The following is a 19,350-nucleotide window of genomic DNA, read 5'->3' on the forward strand; positions in this document are numbered from 1 at the left end:
AGTCGTCTCCCGCTTTAAACTTAATTTTTAATAGCAAAAATTAAGGAAATAGAAATTGTACATTTGTACAATTTGGGTAAATAAGAAAGCTTATAAATTATGAAATAAATGTACAAATATACCATCTGTTTTATTGTTAGACATAACAGACAAAAGCAATATGTTTATAAAAATTTTTGCTAAATAATGCCAAATATAATAATTGCAATTGAATAAGAGCAAAGGAAAATTTGTATATCTCGCGAGAAATATCCATTAACAAAATTGAAAAAAATATATATTTAATTATTCAGTTTTCATCTCTTTAAAAATGTACGAAAAAAAAGTTATTAAAAGTAGAGTTATAATTTGTCATTTCTTACATTTTGCATGAGTCATTTTTTTTTTTAATTAGATTTAATTGATCGGCTGAAAAAAATATATTGAGATGAAAAAAGATAAATGAGATATTTCTGATATTTTTTTTTCCGAACAAACTCTGGTCAACTCTTGCTATTCGGCACAATAATACGGTATTACAAAATTTAATACAAAGTGTGCGGTCAAACATGTTCCCCCCAATTTTTCTTTAATCAATTTCCAAATTAATTCAATTATTATATATGTGTGTATATATGTATATATATATATATATATATATTTTTTTTTGTCAATTAATTTTGTTGATGAAATCAAAGATAATTACGTGTAGATTACAAATATATAAAGTTTCAGAGTGTAATCTTTTACCTTTCTATAAAAAATGGACTCCGGACAGTTTTATTTTACACTTTTGGAATTTATCAGAGTGTCTGCGTCATAAATGTTCGAGCAAATATCTCGTAACTGATTGAATTTACAAGAAAGTTTAATAAGAGAAATTTGCATAGCTTTAAGTCTGCTCTATAGTGTATATGATATAAAATTTTTTTTTACTCTACGTGATAACGTATATGTATCTACTCGTTGCAAATTCATATTTTTTTCTTTAAAACAGTTATGTATTTTTCTTTATATTTGATTCCTCTCATTATTTTATGCATATAAATTATGTTAAAAGTATAAAATATATCTCTTAAACTATTGAACTTTTGGCCATTATATTTTTATATAACTTTTTATGTAGAAAAAAAATTATTTTACATGCACTTTTGTGGCAGACTCAAAGCCGTGCAAATTTCTGTTATTAAACTTTCTTGTAACTGCAACCAGTTGCGAGAGATTTGCTCGGACACTCATGGGCAGACACACTGTAATTAATATTTGTAATTTATATTATAAATAAATATAACATATATTTCTAATTATTTTTTGGGTTTATCACAAAATTAAATTAAATTAATTATTGAGAAATCCTGAAACTGAAGAAAAATTGAGGAACAATGAGACAATTTGGCCGCACTTTTTTTTTTGTCAAAAATATTTTAAGTTAAATTATTGCAATTGTTGCATAATTATTATATTTAAATAATAAATATCGATATGCACGATCGATACAGAATCTGTCCGATAATTGCAATAAATGAGACTAAATCAAAACTATGTTAATCCCTTTCACAAATATAATATTTAATCGAGTTTATGTTTAATATAAATATTCAATCAAATTGTAGAAGTTTTAAAAAGTAGATTTGTGCACGCACAATTAAGTATGTAAAGAGCTCATTTATCAACAACTATAATTTTATCTCCGCAGTTTTCTGTAACGTCAAGTATATCTGAGAGGAAATCACATTTATGATCAAATTTTTATTTTTTTATGCATAATATAAATTGTAATCGAGATAATTAAGTAATGAAGAGATATATACTGTGAAGAAATATAACGTTGATTTAATCACGCGCGTCGATTGATAATCCTAAAAGTAAAGTTGTGCAAACGGAAAACGCGCGATTTAATCGCAATGTCACCTTTGCCGTGAAAGGGATATTATAATGTTTGTACATACGACAAAAGTAATAATAGCATGTATGTAATGCCGCGAGGAAAAACGTAACATGTACGTAATACATTCTATATACATATAATATGTATATATAGAATGTAGAAATGACAATTCGCTAAAAGCTTGCTAAAATACATATACACACATATGCGCGCGCGCGCGCACGCGCACACACACACACACACACACACACACACACACACACACACACACACACACACACAAATATGCTCGTCTATTCAAATAGAGCGAATTCGTTTGCGAAACTACATACATATATTTACACACACACACACACATTCATGTTTAATTTATGTTTAATTTTGTTCAGCAAGAATCAAGTTACCGAAATACTATTTGACAAAATGGTGAAGAATGTCTTTTATAGTAACATATGATTACACTTACTTCGCTAAACCAATATCTGTAATAAATAAAGCACGATTCATATACACTTATCTCCATTAATATCTGGCAATAAAAATAGTTGAAATTTAAAGTACATACATTTCTGTTCGTTACTTGTTCCGGAATAAAAGGAAAACGACAAAAAATCAGGTGTAAACTCTGATACATGTATACACACACACACACACACACACACACACGTGCGTGCGTGCGTGTGTGCGTGTGTGTGTGTGTGTGTCGATAATGTCGATTAATGAACTTGTAATATTTTACTTCGCAGATGCGCCAATGGATATATCGGGCAGAGATGCGAATTTAAAGATTTGGATGGTTCCTATTTGCGTAAGTATAGATTGTTTTTTTTTTTTTTTTTACATTATTTGTAAAGTATAAAATAAAAATGGCCTTTTCATCGACAGCCTCACGGCAACGAGTAATGCTGGAAACAGCCAGCATAGCCGGTGGTGCCACAATAGCAGTATTCCTCGTCGTTATCATTTGTATAGCGGCTTACATTCATTGTAAGCGAAAGCAAAAGGAATTGCGGTCGAGGTAATTGATCGTCCATTATTATCATCGTTATTTTCATTCCTAGCACGAATTTTCGGCGTATCCGGCTGATATTTACGTTAGTAATTAGTAGTCGCGCAGTTTTCGAGAAAGTTTGTCTCCGTTTATAACGTCATCTAAAGAGAAAGAGAAAGAGATAGAGAATACCGCCGACTCTTCTATACATATTCTCACCTGTGGCAAATACTACATTCGGTTTCTTTCTTTTTGTTCCCATATAGCAGTAACGTCGACACGGTAGACGGTCCTGGGCGAGATCCAGAGCTAAGGCCATTTAGCAATCGTAACCGCTCTCTAATGATCTTTATGGCCAAGAATCCCAACAGCTCGGTAAGAAAAAGATGTAAACTGCATGTTCTAATCGACTTGCAAATTCGAAAGATTAAAATATTAATATAATTGTTTTGTTTGAAATATTTGTTCAGGCGACGATAGAGCAGACGAGAATGCCGCACTGGAATTGCTCAGAAACGGAATCAATGAGGATGGCGTCCATTAGCGAAAGCAAGCATCCAAGTCAATAGCGAACTATATGACGCGCCGTTCACGTACGGCGCGCTCCGCTGCGACGATTCATCGGCAATGCACGAAACATACGAAATATCGTCGATTATCGATGATTGCTTGAGATACATCTCGAGATAGCAGCGGCCTTTAGTAGCCTTTAGTAGTAGAGAACTTGTTGGCAATATTCATTTGATTCGGAACATAACGCGGTGCTGAGAAAATAAAAGGCGAATAAAAAGTACAATGAGTATATATATGAGATTTCTGAGCTAATGAGCACATGTATCGAGTACCGAGACGACGCGTATCGTCCCCTTTCGATCCTTGTATCGAGACATTCCCGTATCGCTGCACTCGATTCTCGTTAGTTTCCCGTTTGATCGAAGGGACGTTTGACGCTCGTCAATTATCACGTGTATTCTTTCCACCAAGTATCTCAATGATCCATCCGCGGAACAAAATCTTTCAGTGGAAAAAAAAAGCGAAAAACATTTTACATATATATATATATATATATATATATATATATATATATATATACATATATGCAATGTTGAAAAGAAAATATTTCCATATGTATTATTTGTTTGAAAGTGACAGGTACCTAACTATCGAATATTGCCTTCATGCAAATATAATATTAGTATCGCGTTTTATTGTCGCAAGTCATTATTAACATAGAAAAAAATAAAAAAGAGATACGTGCATCATTTGTAAATGTAGTGCCTTTCTACTCTCGTTCGTAAGAAAGCAAAACGTGTAGCTTCGATACATTTGATCGAAAAAGATCAAATAGGACCGCTCGTTCATCCGTCTTATATCCGCGACGAGCGTCGTTCAACGACGAATCGCTGTGTTGTTATGAGCGCAGGACGCTGATACACGCTAGTAACAAACAAATCTTTTCGTAAAACACGAAATTAATAGCAGAAAATCGCTAATAATAGTAGAAAAGGTATATAGATGTGTGTGTGTGTGTGTGTATATATATATATATATGTACACACGTATACGTATATATATATATATATATATATATATATATATATATATATATATATATATACACACACACACACACATACGTATACGTATATATACATATATATATATATATATATACACACACACACACACATACGTATACGTGTATATATATATATACACACATTTTGATGCTTGGTATATACTATTCTTACTCGACAACAAACGCTAGCAAAAGTTTTGATTCGCATATCATCCCCGATTAATGATGTATCACGAGTAAACGTGTTCTACGATCCTACCTCGCGGTGTTTGCAAATGCAGCGAAGATCTGGTGCATTACTATTATTTACTAGTTTGCACTATACTCTTACAATAGGTTCTTCCAAAATAATCTTTGTGAATGCGCGATTAATCGTACCATTAGTATCAAAAGGTTGACAATATGTGACTAAGGGTGAACATATGTGTCTTATATGTAGAAGAAGTCTCTAGGATTTAAATTATAAATCCGACGTCTTACCAGAAAGCAATAGTTTCCTAAACGCATACAAAATACGTTTTTTGCCGCTCAAAATAATAATAGCTATCTATTTAATTGGTTAGAAAAAAATCTATTGACGTCAGATCGCCATCCGATGTTATATTGTTATGTATTGACGAAATATTTTCTCAACACGCTTTGCTCTTAATAAAATATCGTTTAATAAATCTTAGGCATACGGTACAGACATGCAGTGACATACTTGTAATGAAATCAATCTTTGTTTCTATATATCTGTAATCAAGCAGTAAAAAGCAAAATACGGCATTAGAGAAAGAAAGAGAAAGAGAGAGAGAGAGAGAGAGAAAGTAGAAAAACAAATACGTTAGAAAAATTAATTCAATGACTTTATAAGCGCAGCTCATAATTTACTAATTTCATAATAGAAAAACTAATAATATTTACTTCGTCTGTGTGCTTTACATGAAAGAAAGATGAGAATTTCTGTCCCATTTATCTCCCATATTTATCTTGTTTTCAAAGCAATGAAATAAATGCGGAATGAGTGAGATATGTAGTATATACATGTATATGATTCTGCAAGATATTATTCCCGAACATTTTTTATTAGTACTTGTTTTATACATAAAATAAGGAAATATATCGGTTATTGCATTGTCAAAATCGAACAAAATCCTATAGCAACCCTATTGATCATGCATCGTTCTCGTTTCATTACTTATTTATTTATATTTAGATAAAAAAAGACTTGAATTTATCTTCGATATATTACATACATAATTGCTACAAGATTTATTCATAATTTTTTTTTACACATCTTTTTTGTTACTCAAATCCTTTCAATTTTCAGATTACAATGACTTGACTTCTAATTTAAGCAAGATTAAAAATGCTATGTTAAAATCTAACGACAAATGCAAAATAGAATGGGATTAATATGTTTTCTTGGATAGCTCGAGGCTGGGCCTCTGTCATTTCGTTTCAGCTTCTTGTAAATAGTGAATTGTTCTACGTTAAAATAATCTCGGATCTCTTCGATAATATCAACTACAACGATAAAAGCAACATTTTCATCTACGCTGTATCACATTCTATAATGGTACTTTATTGTATCACGCTGTGCTTGAAAAAGAATCCGAAATGCATATTTTTATAATTACATAATTCATCATCGAAAGTATATAAGTATATTCAAACAGTGACGGAGAAGACACTGAAAACATTAAATGACGATTTAATAATAATTTGTATATTTGTAGATATTCTCGTGAGAGAGTATAAAAGAACAGCTTTTTTTAAATATGTTGTTTCATGTTTTTCATATTAATCACGCATTCATCTCTCTCACTCATCGCTTCAAAATACATTTAATAATAATAAATAATAAACGACTCTCTATTCCAAATGTTTAAAATTCCTGCTTACTGCAGAGAGAAAAAGAGAGAGAGAGAAAATGAGAAGGTAAAGAAACGAGAGCATGGCCTAAACATTTACAAAAGTGAATACAAACAAATAGTATCTTTTTAATGTATAAAATAGTTATCACATTAATGGAGTGTATTCTAATTTAATTTCTTATATTTCATATTGTATACGTGGTTCCTAATTTATTACTATTATTATTATTATTATTATTATTATTATTATTATTATTATTATTATTATTATTATTATTATTATTATTATTATTAATAATATTATTATATTCTTTATTAATATAATTATTATGACTATTAATTATTAATATTAGAAGTTATTCTTAGTTCAATGTATATCAATAAAACTAATCACTAAGGACTTGTTTGAGGAGGAATGTGTGAAATTGTAGTATTGATACGAATATTGAGAATGGAGTGTGTGACTGAAACTCACTGTGTCGCATTCAAACTGAAAACACGTCTGTCAGATAAAACTAACGGATGATACGAAGGAACAAAATAGTATCTGTTCTTAATTCATACGCGCGTTTGAAACTGTAAAGGATATCAGTAAGATATTTGCTGTAAGATATCAATATCATACAATTAGTGCAGTCAATGTATGCAGCTAGGTAAAACTACAAATGTCCTAAATATACACATATTACATTTTCTTCCACATTTAATATGATAATTGGTTACTGCAAAATGAACATAGATTATATATATATACATATATATCTGTACAAATTAATTTACCCGTTAGAAACACAATATATATGCTGCGAGAAAATAATGCGCGTTTTTTCCTCTTGAGAGGAAATATATATGTTATTGTTACATTAAAAGGATACATTGTTGCTTGCAAAATAAACAATCTCTTTTGTCTCTCCAATACAAAGACAAACATGTAGATTATTTATAGAAAAAAAAAGAAACTTCACACAGAAAGTACTCAATTGTCTTAATAAATTGTCTCAATAAATTCAAAATCTCGACAATATTTGCAAAGAAAATTTTGTATGAAAAATCTTATTGTTATATCCAAATAAATAATTTTTTACTAATAAAACAACCGTAGAGTCACAAAAGGTACAAATATCTACAATATATCAGAGTTTGTAGAAAAAGAACGAATGTATTAAAAAATTAGAATCGATGTAAAATTACTCAAAATGATGTATACATTCCATAGCATAAAATAATACATATTTGAAATATATTTAATGACACAAAAATTATGTGTAATATGTGTGTAATGCATATAGGAATTAATGCAAGCTATAAAAGTTTTGATATATCTGTAGAAATTTGCCAATGACTGTATTTAATTAATCATATTAGTTTTTATTGTTGAAAAAGTATTCGTTCTTTTTAACATTAACTCTGCAATTTTAAAAAAAATTCTCTGCGCATGTGTGTGTGCGTGCGTGTGTGTGTGTGCGCGCGGGCGTGCGTGCGTGTGTGTGCGTGTGCGTGTGTGTGCGTGTGCGTGTGTGTGCGTGTGCGTGTGTGTGTGTGTGTGTGTGTGTGTGTGTGTGTGTGTGTGTGTGCGTGCGTGCGTGTGTGTGTGTGTGTGTGCGTGCGTGTGTGTGTGCGTGCGTGTGTGTGTGTGTGTGTGTGTACAGCTCGTCTATAATTTTTTTCTTATCTTCTTTACACTTGCCCAACGCTTTTGTTTCTTTCGTGTCATCCAATTTTAGTTGATTATATTTTTTTCTAATTTAATGTTTTTTTTCTAACTTGATCAAATTATATAGTCAAATGAGAAAGAGAGAAAGAGCCTTTGTTACTATAATTTATGCGTAATTTATCATTATCAGCGATCATAAAACATTATGATAAGCAATTTTAGAAGAGTATATAATACAATCAATTAATGTACCAATGATAATTTGGCATTTTAGCATATAAGACAACACAGCGTATATATTATTATATTCCGCGTATAAAGACTACATAAAATATAATACATATAAATAAATAACGATAAAGTATTATACAAAAATATGGCACAAATGCCATCTTCTTTGCGATAGTTTTGTAACTATTTCATAATAATTTGGATAATTAGCATTAATTAAATTATATCATGTTAATTATTGAAAGAAATAATTATTAAACGATATTTGATTTTTTATGATAAATTTTCTTTTATATAAAAAGATATATTCGCCAATCGAAATTATTAAAAATCCTTAATTCCTATAAATTTAGATGCACACAACACATACGCGCAACTTTCTTATTTCTAAAGCTAAAAGACTCGATCTACAAGTTTCACATAAATATTAAATCAATCTAATGAATATTTCAAAATGGTAACATAAATATATATATATATATATATATATATATATATATATATATATAGAGTACTTCTTTCTTAAAAATCATATATTTCATTGAACAATCGTAGCATGCAAATCCTGCAAAACCGCCAAGAGACAATATTCCGAGCAAAATTTCTATTTTTTCCTCAAGTAGTATCACTTTCAATTTGCAATAATAATGCATAATAAATTCTTACTCTCGCGTTATGTTATAATATCTGTTAAATATAATTATTAATCATACTAAAACAAAATATTCGTCGTCAACAGTTTCATTAACTCCTCTGTCTCTGTCTCTCTCTCTCTCTCTCTCTCTCTCTCTCTCTCTCTCTCTCTCTCTCTCTCTCTCTCTCTCTCTCTCTCTCTCTCTCTCTCTCTCTCTCTCTCTCTCTCTCTCTCTCTCTCTCTCTCTCTCTCTCTCTCTCTCTCTCTCTTTATTTGGAATTTTATATTTCCATGATAAAATCGAGATACTCTAATATTTATTCCGTGTTTTCTTGCACATTGAGCTCTTAGAGATAAAACAATCTCGTTCGCGCAATGCTCGAAAACTCGGGAGCATTTTTCAAGCATATTTTGACAGCAGACAATGTGTATGAGGGGTACCCTCATCTGACTTACCAAATTTCCATCAGCATGTGATAGTATGCTCTCTCTTTCGATGTCAATGTACCAAAGACCTTGCAAATTAATTGGAAGAATTATAGTTACTTATTAGAGAGATGAGGAGAGCGGACGTGTGCAAAAAAGAAGAGGAAAAAAAACCTTACTGTTATATCCAAATAAATAATTTTTTAGAGTGAGATGCAAGAAAGAAGTTATTTAAGTAAATGAAATTTTAAGAAAACAAAAAGAAAGAAATTATTACGTGGATTGCATGATCAAAAATATATTTTATTATTATTTAAAATGTTGATTGGAAAGAAACTATGTACAGTCGGACCTCTTATCCTACGACAAAAAATCCTCGCATGTTACGACCGCGAAAGGGGAATTATACACCTCCACTCTCAAATTTTTGTCGTAGGATCAGAGGTTTAAGGGGAAGATTCTGGACCGAAAATGTAGAGGATAAGAGGTCCGACTGTATGTACTAACTTGGCGTGCTCTATGACTGAAAGCTTACGATATATATATATATATATATATGTATACGATATATATGTATATATTAATAATTTTATCTATTATTATTATATATTAATTATTATTATTATTACTATTATAATTATATTTTTATTATCTCACAGCATTATCATTATATATATCTATATATATATATAGATATACATATATATATTAAAAATAAAAATCTGTAATTTTTTATTTCGAAATCTCCGACTAGCATAAATATTGATATTTGCATAAATATGGCGTTATCATCTTACTAAATTTTCTTTTATTAACACTTATTCTAATATGTTCACGCAACGACAATAGTATATAGTAATATTAAAAAAAAATAGATATTTTTTATAAGAAAAATTCCTACCTGTATACAATTTTTAACATATTCAAGCAGTAGTGATATAACGCTATTTCAGAAATGGAGTTCAAATTAAAATAAAAATTGACCTCATGATTATTTATATACTTTTTTCGAACCAATATATTTTATTCTCTTATTACATATTTTGCCGAGTATAATTATATATTAAGATATATAAAAAAAACGACATGGAAATCTTGAAAGTAAGGTAGACAAATTTTTGAAGGAATGGCAGAGCGACTGATTACAAAATAATGGACTATTTCCTCCATTATTTTCTGCAGCCATATTGTTGCAATAATGACATCAGATCATATCAGATGCGAAAAATTATGTAAATTTTTTTATCTTCTTGCATTATACATTATAGAAATAAATTAACTTTGCAACACGGCATCCCGCTTGTATCTCACAGCACAGATGGGTAAAATATATCGGACTCTTTTTAATTTATGAACTAAACAGTTATTTATAAATTATGGTAAATTTTAATATTACATAAAAATGTTCATTTTCACTAGAAATATACAGACACATGCAAATTAGATTATATATATGCATTTACTATATAATGCAGGATAATCGACAAAAAATATTTTCGATATATTTTATTAATTTATATTATCGGCTAATATGGTGCGGTACACAGAAAGAATTAATTTATTTCAATGTAATTTAAGAAAAAAGATTTATATAATTTTCTCATTTCTAAATGCATATGCATATAATTTAATTTATGTTATAACTCAATGTAGTTATGCTAATTGTAAGAGAGGTCAGTCAGTTTACGGCCTATTTAAACTATCATTTTAACTTTGAACATGTAACTTTTTTTTTTACAACAATGACTGAAATAAGACATAATCCTAGTATACTTTTAGCAAAGAAATTAAAAAAAAAATAATAAATAATGTCTAAAATATATAATTTTATAATATATATTAACATATTTTTACACACATTAAAAAAAAAAAAAAAAAAAACATTTCTTATTCCTATAAATCACAAGGAAGCGTCTCAGTATTTCGTAACAAAATATGAAGTGAGTTTTATAAACAAAATAAACTAAAAATGCTAATGACTTTTATAATAACGTACAGCATATGGAGAGAAAAAAATTAATCTACATTTTAAAATAAATACTTTAGTATATAATTAATAATAAAGTAAAAACAAAATTTTATCTAAACACATGTACGAATCAAGTTTATAATAATACAGAAAATTAAGCGCAAAATAAAATTAAATCAGTATTTGTGTAAATTTCGCTGAAACAAAATGAGGAATGAATTATATCGAAAATTTTTAAATTTAAAAACAATATACGTTATAATCGCGCAACGTGTCCAACGTGACATCTTGTTTGTCATTATATTTTTGCCTAATTAACTATAAAACAGATTAAAATAATAATTGAAAGATGTAGAAAGATATGGAAATGTCAGTCTGTTGTTTACACTTACGCACAATTGACATAACACGTTTTATTTTGATTCAATACGCTGTAAATAATTTTTCCAATATTTTCGGCTATATGTATTTATAAACGCTTGTAACTGTGCGAGGACAGTTGGTCTTAAAGGTTTATTCGGCGTCCATTTTATTATAGACGGCGCGACAACGTCGAATTTTTGTCTGGAAAGACTGAGCAATGCAGTTATTATGCCTTCTTGTTGATCGTGTGTACCTATTTGTAAAAATGGTAAAAATGATAAAATTATATATATGCGTATTATATATTATACACATGTATTGTTACATAAGATTAGCTTTTCATGCAAAATGAATATATCACCTTGGCCAGACTGGATAAGGTCACAAAGTTGTTCACTAATATCCTGCACAATATTGTCTGTATCTTCTATTGGAAATGCCCGCATGAGTTTTCCTACCAATAAACAAATGAACAAATATATATATATATAGACACACACTCACGCACGTACACGCGAATATAAATGCACATACACACAAAGTCAAGGTGTCTCGTAATACGCGAGATGAATTTAGTACTATTTCAGCACTATTTTTTAATTGTTTTTAAGTGCTAAATCTTAAAGTTGGTTGCCATATATTATGGGACACATTATATTATATATAATCATATATAAATAATATCAATGTGTATGTAAAAGATAGTACTATTTTTTATCAAAAGCATAGTATATAGAGTGAAAAATCAACATACCAAGTAGAGAAAACGCACTATATATACAAGGATGTTCATAGTTGATGATCATTGGCAATAGAGCAGATTGAATGATATTTTTATATGTCCAAGATGATCCTTCTCTCTTTGCAAAAAGTATAATAGCTGTATCTAATCCATTAGTCCGTTTAGCTGCAACAAAATATATATTTATACATGTGTGTGCGCTCGCACGCACACACGCACGCACATATATACATATTATACGTCTATAGTAATTTATATAAATTATAAAAATATAGTGCGAAAAATATGTTTACCTTTGAGAAGAGTCATGAGCTCTTTAACAATATCTTGTTGTGCTTGTTTAGTATAAGGATATTTATAAAATGTCGATATTAATGTCTTTAATGCAATTAATTTGTTTAATAACAATTTTGATGGTGTACCCTGGATACGTTGCGAACCGATAAGAAAAGCTATGCACGTTGGTAATATTTCTGCAAAAATTTGATATTTGATTTTTATAATGTTGAAACCATTATCACAATGTTCCAGAATCTGTTGGCGTTTTTTTAATGAGTCTATTGAAAATTTTTTTTCGCATATATTATAACATTTACCTCTGTTAATCTCAGCATTAGGAAATACTTCAGGCCAGGAGGTAAATACTGTATATAAAATATTTATCGACATAAGATTCATACAATAGAGAGCATTGCAGCACATTATGCGCACTTTTTCCCTGTCTTTCTGGATACGTGACAGGGCGAGATACATCCGCGTGAGTGAACCAATAGACTGAGTCTACATATATGAAAATCAATGTTTTAATATTATTATTATTATTATTATTATTATTATTATTGTTATTATTATTATTATTATTATTATTATTATTAGGCTGGCCTAATAATCGTAATACAAACGAGAAAGGGATAATGTCTCGTCTAAAAATAAGTGAAAAATGCTGAATATAATTTTTGCATTTTGTTCGTGAAAAGTCGTCGCTTTGCCGGTTATCACGATTACTGAGCCAACTTGTGTAGTTTAATTTGTTAAATGTGTACTATATTAAACAAATACAAATATAAACCTTCACTGTTCTATTCAGTTTAAATAGCTTATATTCAATGGCAATTTGTACAAAGTGAAGGACCGTTGGTTTCGACACTTCTAAATCGATTAATAACGCTGTCAACTTTTGCTCAAATGTTCTCATCAATGGTGCTGGAGGAGTGAATGATTTATCCAGGGCTTCGTTATGTTTGTCATCCTCTAACAAAACTTCAACTATACATCTAAAATAATTGGAAGAGAAATATTATTCTTCTCTTTATTCATATACATAGTATAGAGAAAAATTTAAAATTTAATATTTGGAAAATCAACATTATACTTTAGTGTGTACATTAATGGGTGATTCGAATATGTATTAATATTTTTAATATGTTAAAAATTTCACCTATAATTGTTATTGTTGATTTGGCACATTTATAAATTATTATACTAACTTGGCTATAATACGCGGCCCACATGTGTTTGTCAATTTTTGTATTACATCATAATGTACATCATTTTCCCAGGCACTATTTATAAGTCTATTTAATTGTTTCTTCACAAACCTATCTAAAAAATATATTTATGTGTATATATATATATATATATATATATATATATATATATATATATATATATATATATATAATATATATTGTATACTAATATATAATTTCATGTTTAACGTGAATTAAGAAGACAATCTGAGATCTCGAAATTTGATATTGAAGGATCGTCATCTCGAATATCTTGAGCTTTTTTTTTCATGTTATTTTCTTTTTCAAAAACTACTTTTTTTCTATTGAATATATCATGTGTTTAATAATACAAACATATAAAATGTCAAATATTTAACACATACTTTAAATGTTACTAAAAGAAATTTTAAAGAATTGCTTAGTTTTAAGCGCTTCAAAAGATAGATTGTCTCCTTAATCTCAAAATATATTTTGCGATTATCTGTTTTTTTCTATTTATTAAATACCTATAATTTTGCAATTGTATGTCATCTTTTTCTGTCTCATTGGCTTACAATTGATATATTTTATATTAATATATTTAGTTAGTACAGACATAGGTGTTTGAAATTGTTCGTCATCATCATAGGAGACATGATTGAAAAATTTTGTGTCTTTCTCTTGTTGATTCACACATACGTTTTCTCTTTCAATTAGTTGCATTTCGTTTATTTTATCATTGGTATATACTTCTCCTTGCTGGCCTAACGTATTTTTTACTTCAAGAGCAGATTCGTCTACACCATTGTCTATACCATTTGCAGCAATAATTTCACTATCTCTCTGCAAATATTGTATTTCAGAAACTTCATTAGATACATCATAATTATTACGACTTTCATGTCCTGTTGCTTCTATGAGAATCGACTGATTCGACAGTGACTTTTCATTTGTATCCACATTGTTTGGTATTTCATGATTGTTACAACTTTCATCTCCAGTTGTATTACAAATGTATTCCAATTCAACATTCGGTGTTGATCCTTTTGTAGTAATATCGTCGATCGCTTTTACTTGTAAATTTTCAGTAAACTTATATGTGTCATATTTCGAATTTTTACAAAAGACACTAGATTCTGATTGAATAGTGACTTGTGTTTTTAGTGGAATTGATTTTTCAAGTTTTAAATCTTTTGACGTGTTGTCTGAGACATTACGCAATATGTCAAGCTCATCGCAATTATTTGACGTCTCTATCGATATTTTCTTCATCGCTATACTTTCTTTACTTGTATCTTGAACCGAGATGTCATCGCGTTTATTATTAAATTCCGAAACTGTGGATGCACATTCGATATCCATAACAGGTAGAGAAAAATTGTTGTCTTGAAGACAACTTTTACTATTCATCAAGACTAAATTTTCCTCGTGTATTTCTCTTATAGATCTTTTGTCATCAATATTGTTTGTCTCACTATATTCGTCAGCTTCGTCACTTCTCTCATCACATTCCTTGCTTACAATCTTCTTCGTACATCCTTCTTTGTTCTCAGTTAATAAATCATCTTTCAAAATTTGTGCATTTAATTGTTGATTAGATTCTTCTTGTTGAGACGCTTCTAAATTAGATATACTTTTTATAGTGTAATGTGTCAAATTTTCTTGATCGATATTCGATTGAAGAACCGACGTTTTTGGAGTATGTGCAATTCGCAACTTTTTCATTGGTTTATAATAATCAAATTCAATATTCTCTGCTTTATTTACATGTAAATTTGGCTGTACCTTTCTCTTTAAGTTACGGATTTTTTTAAACAAACGATCGCTATATTTCGTTTTATTTTCATTCTTTCTTTTTCTTTTATTTTCTTCTGGAATTATATCAGCAAATTTGTTGTCAGCATCATCAATGCTAATATCACTATTACATGATGGAATTTTCATTTCCATCTTTGTCTGATAATCTATGTCGATAGATTTCATATTATCTCTACTTAAAGAATTATTGCTTATTTTTTCAATACTGTCATATAATTTGTCAGTACTTGAATGTGATGTCGTTGGATCATCTTCAACAGACGTCTCTTTTACTGTATTCGATGCATTCTCTTGGCAGAAAATAAACTCTCTTTTGTCACAATCATCAATGTTATTAAGGAACTTACTGGATGCATTTATATGTACATTACTCTTATTTGTGCATAATTTACACTTAGATTGTAAAATATCACATGCAGTTGCTTTCATAGTACCTTCAGACTCATTATAAAGCTTATCTTGTGGATATCTTTCATCACAATCCTCAACTTTCCACAAAAATATATTTTTATCTTCATTATTTTTATTCAATCGACGTTTTTTCAGCTTTACCTTTTTATTTTTTTCGGAGTCGATATCTCGCACATTTTTAGAGCTCGTTTTCTCCTTTCCATCAAAATATTCTGCGATGCCTTTACAGATTATAGCAAACAAATTCGAATTTAGCAAAATACTATCGTTGTAACTCATACAATGACAAGAATTAGTATTTGGCTTTTCTTTCAATCTTTTAAATTTTTTTATTTGATCTTTTAACAATCGCATTTGCTTCTTTAGCTTTTTGATAGATAAAGAATGCTTAGCTAATAAATCATTGGAATAGAAATCTTTTCTCGTACAGTCCATACTTTGAAACGAAGCACTTGTTTCAGAAATTGGACTGGTATTGGTAAATGGTTTAGTTGCAATTGGTGTATGCATTGTAATATTTGTATTTTTTAATTCATCATTTTTGCAATTTTGCATTGTTGTAGACATTGAATGAAATACCGATTGAGATTTCTGATTATCAGCTATTGAATCGTTATATTGACTACATGGGACCATATGTGACGTAGATAATGTTCTAAGGAGGACATCTTCATTCCTATTTGTAGAATCTGGATATGTACCTAAAAATTAAAAATGTATAAAAAAGCTATATATATATATATATATATATATATATATATATATATATATATATATATTTTTATATATATTATCTATTATTGTACATTGAAAAGTTACATCATGTGTCACTTACTGGGAATTAAACATGATGACGAAAGAATTTCTTTTGGTGGTGAAAAAAAATCTTTTTCAATTAATTCTGGATACGTACACATTGTTTTGCATATTTTTTCAGGGGTTAAGGCCAAGGGTAAATCAGATTCACATTTTGCACAAACTAGTAGATCATCCTTGATGTTATAAAATTCATCAGTCATGATGCCTTTTTCTTGTACCTCGGGTTTTGCATTTAATTCATTATCGCACAATGATACATTAATACCAATATCCGAACTAGATTTTGTGTCTGTCAATATTAATCCGCACATTGAGCATACAATAATAAAAAAATTGCTTTTAATCTTACACTTACCTAAACTTAATTTAGCGGTATCAGACTTGGGAATAATCCTTTTCTCCTTTTTTTTGTCATTTACTTTTAATTTTCGTAATTCATATTGCAAATCTTTAATTTTATCTTAAAAAAAGAAAAAGAAAAAATGGATTTTATATTGTTGAAGGTATAAATATAAATATGATTAGTCTCCCATGTATTAATTGTATAATAATACTTGAAAAATAAATATAAGAAACATTTAATTTGTTGGTGTACCTTTAAGAGATGACTTTTGCAAATCATACTCTATAATTTTAGCAGAGCAGTCATCTTCCAACTCTTTTATTTTACATGTTAATTGTTGTATAACCTGTTTATCTGCAGCTTTATTTACGTCGTATTCTTTTATCTGGTTTGATAACTTTTCATTCTTCGATTTATCTTCTAAAATTTGCTGAAGATTGTAAGATACATATATTATTTATACTGAACATGTGTGGTTCTTTTTCGGACAAAATTGAAATGCATTAGTTAAAGTACAAAGATGATATAAACAATGTTTACCATTCAAGCTGGAAACTGGGGATTTGTATTCCTAAATAAAAAGTTACATTCAGCAAAATATCTTAAGGATATTCTGACCAAGTTTTTAAATAAATAATTCATGTTCTTTTACATGCGTACAATTTTATATATTATTTACATGTACAAATTACAAAATTTGATTTAGAACTTATAAACTTGGCTCTTTTTCTTCAATTTTAATTTCATCTATATTTTATATTCTACATTGATGAATATTTCTAAATACCAGCTTGAAAGATAAAAGTCTTTTATATCCTGAAAAAGTTGTTATTAATAAAAGATTTAAAAAAATATTAATAATTTAATTTAGGAAAAATTATTATTTACAAGTTCTAACTTCCTTGTTTTGTCTATGACAGATTTGTACATGGATTTCATATAATTAGTATCCTTGTTTGTAATTTCCAAATTTCTTTCTGATTTCAAATAATCAACCTCTCTAACTTTTTCGGTATATTGCTTAATTAAATCACTGAAATGGAAAGATTTATCAAACTCCATTGAAGACGTGATTGATACAATGTATCAAATTATAGCTAAAAAAAAAAACTGACATGAAAGAAAAAAAAAAAAACACTTACTGTGTCTTACACATTTTCTGTTTCAATAATAAACTTGATTCTTTCACTTTTTTTGCCTTATAATGATCTTCCTGGAATTGTAAAGTGATTTACTGATTATATTTCAATTATATTTATCAAACATATCAGCGATATAAAAAAATTACAAAAAAGCTTAGAGATATATTAAATCTTATAGTAATTGTATAGCGCGTATAACATATAATATGTAAAGCAAGAAATACAAAGTAAGCCGAAAAAACTAAAACAGTTTTACATAATGCTTCCATATAGTTGGAATTATCGATTTTCTCAATACGCAGCACAGAAAAAGTCATTATTTGCGTATCGATGAAGCCTGATTTATACAGGTTATAACCGATAACATGCCGGAACCGGTAAAGTTCAACACCGGCTATCTCAATGTTTTCATTTATTTTTTATTTGCTTATATAAAGTCGTTATGCAAAGTGAAGCAAAGCAATTCCAACGTTAAACTACTTTTGTCATAAATTACCGGTTACACTCTGCAAGATCAAACTTGACTCAACATGCTTTCTGTAAAAAATTTCTAACCGTGAATATTTCTGAGATTCAGGTATAAAGTTTATTATATACAACCTGCAGTCCCGAATAAACTTTCTGTTCAGATCACTTTTATATACATAAAAAAATTATGTTCTTTTCCGTTAAAAAACAAAATTAATTCTTATTAGAATTTAAGCTAACCTCTATTCTCGGACATTCACATAACTTAAAAATGCTTCATATTACTTACGATAGTGTCTATGATGTTGTGCAAATTTATGTTATCGTTTATGTTATCCATTTTGTCTTAGATAATAACACAATATTCTTGTTGGAAAATTGACTTTTAAACATTGTTTCTAACAAATCATATAATAAATATCACAATATCTTTCCCGCTATTCCGATAAACCTGTTTGTCTCGTTTGTAAAATTCGCATTTTGCACTTGCACCATTTGCACGGTTTGCACTTTAGAACATGTAGAAATATTCTTTAGGCCGGAT

The 19,350-nt window shown here is 28.9% G+C and overlaps 2 protein-coding genes across 7 annotated transcripts in view; one reads left to right on the forward strand and one right to left on the reverse strand.

The window, feature by feature from the left end:
• The window catches only part of LOC140668544 (uncharacterized), a 24,198-nt gene extending 20,552 nt beyond the window's left edge, over positions 1 to 3,646 (forward strand). For 4 of the 5 annotated variants that reach the window (XM_072897642.1, XM_072897638.1, XM_072897639.1 and 1 more), the window contains exons 5-8: positions 2,614 to 2,675; positions 2,753 to 2,885; positions 3,125 to 3,233; positions 3,329 to 3,646. In XM_072897642.1, the coding sequence (XP_072753743.1) occupies positions 2,614 to 2,675; positions 2,753 to 2,885; positions 3,125 to 3,233; positions 3,329 to 3,427 (403 nt within the window). In that variant the 3' untranslated portion in view covers positions 3,428 to 3,646. The remainder of the gene's footprint in view (positions 1 to 2,613; positions 2,676 to 2,752; positions 2,886 to 3,124; positions 3,234 to 3,328) is intronic. The other variant, XM_072897641.1, reaches the window with a different exon arrangement.
• Positions 3,647 to 11,061: 7,415 nt separating this feature from the next.
• Positions 11,062 to 19,277, reverse strand: LOC140668538 (uncharacterized). 2 transcript variants are annotated; one of them, XM_072897626.1, is made up of 14 exons: positions 19,096 to 19,277; positions 18,339 to 18,409; positions 18,085 to 18,229; positions 17,449 to 17,626; positions 17,209 to 17,313; positions 16,948 to 17,142; positions 14,333 to 16,735; positions 13,803 to 13,917; positions 13,385 to 13,589; positions 12,912 to 13,095; positions 12,609 to 12,788; positions 12,328 to 12,480; positions 11,935 to 12,027; positions 11,062 to 11,826 (listed from the first exon to the last, which is right to left on the reverse strand). In XM_072897626.1, exons 1-14 carry the CDS (start codon positions 19,144 to 19,146, stop codon positions 11,624 to 11,626), a joined length of 4,281 nt encoding a protein of 1,426 aa, XP_072753727.1. In that variant the 5' UTR covers positions 19,147 to 19,277; the 3' UTR covers positions 11,062 to 11,623. The 2 variants fall into 2 exon arrangements, with proteins under 2 accessions (XP_072753727.1, XP_072753726.1); XM_072897625.1 differs by having other exon boundaries at positions 16,870 to 17,142.
• Positions 19,278 to 19,350: the final 73 nt, after the last annotated feature.

Source organism: Anoplolepis gracilipes, chromosome 8 (genome assembly GCF_047496725.1).
Source record: "Anoplolepis gracilipes chromosome 8, ASM4749672v1, whole genome shotgun sequence".
NCBI lineage: Eukaryota > Metazoa > Arthropoda > Insecta > Hymenoptera > Formicidae > Anoplolepis > Anoplolepis gracilipes.

Excerpts from the sequence above, each read along its gene's own strand:
- LOC140668538 (XM_072897625.1), bottom strand. The coding sequence starts at position 19,146 with ATGGATAACATAAACGATAACATAAATTTGCACAACATCATAGACACT. Across the intron at positions 16,736-16,869 it reads GTCATCATGTTTAATTCCCA|GTACATATCCAGATTCTACA; the intron begins GTAAGTGACACA and ends TTTAATTTTTAG. Across the intron at positions 12,028-12,327 it reads TAGTGCGTTTTCTCTACTTG|GAAAACTCATGCGGGCATTT; the intron begins GTATGTTGATTT and ends GTTTATTGGTAG.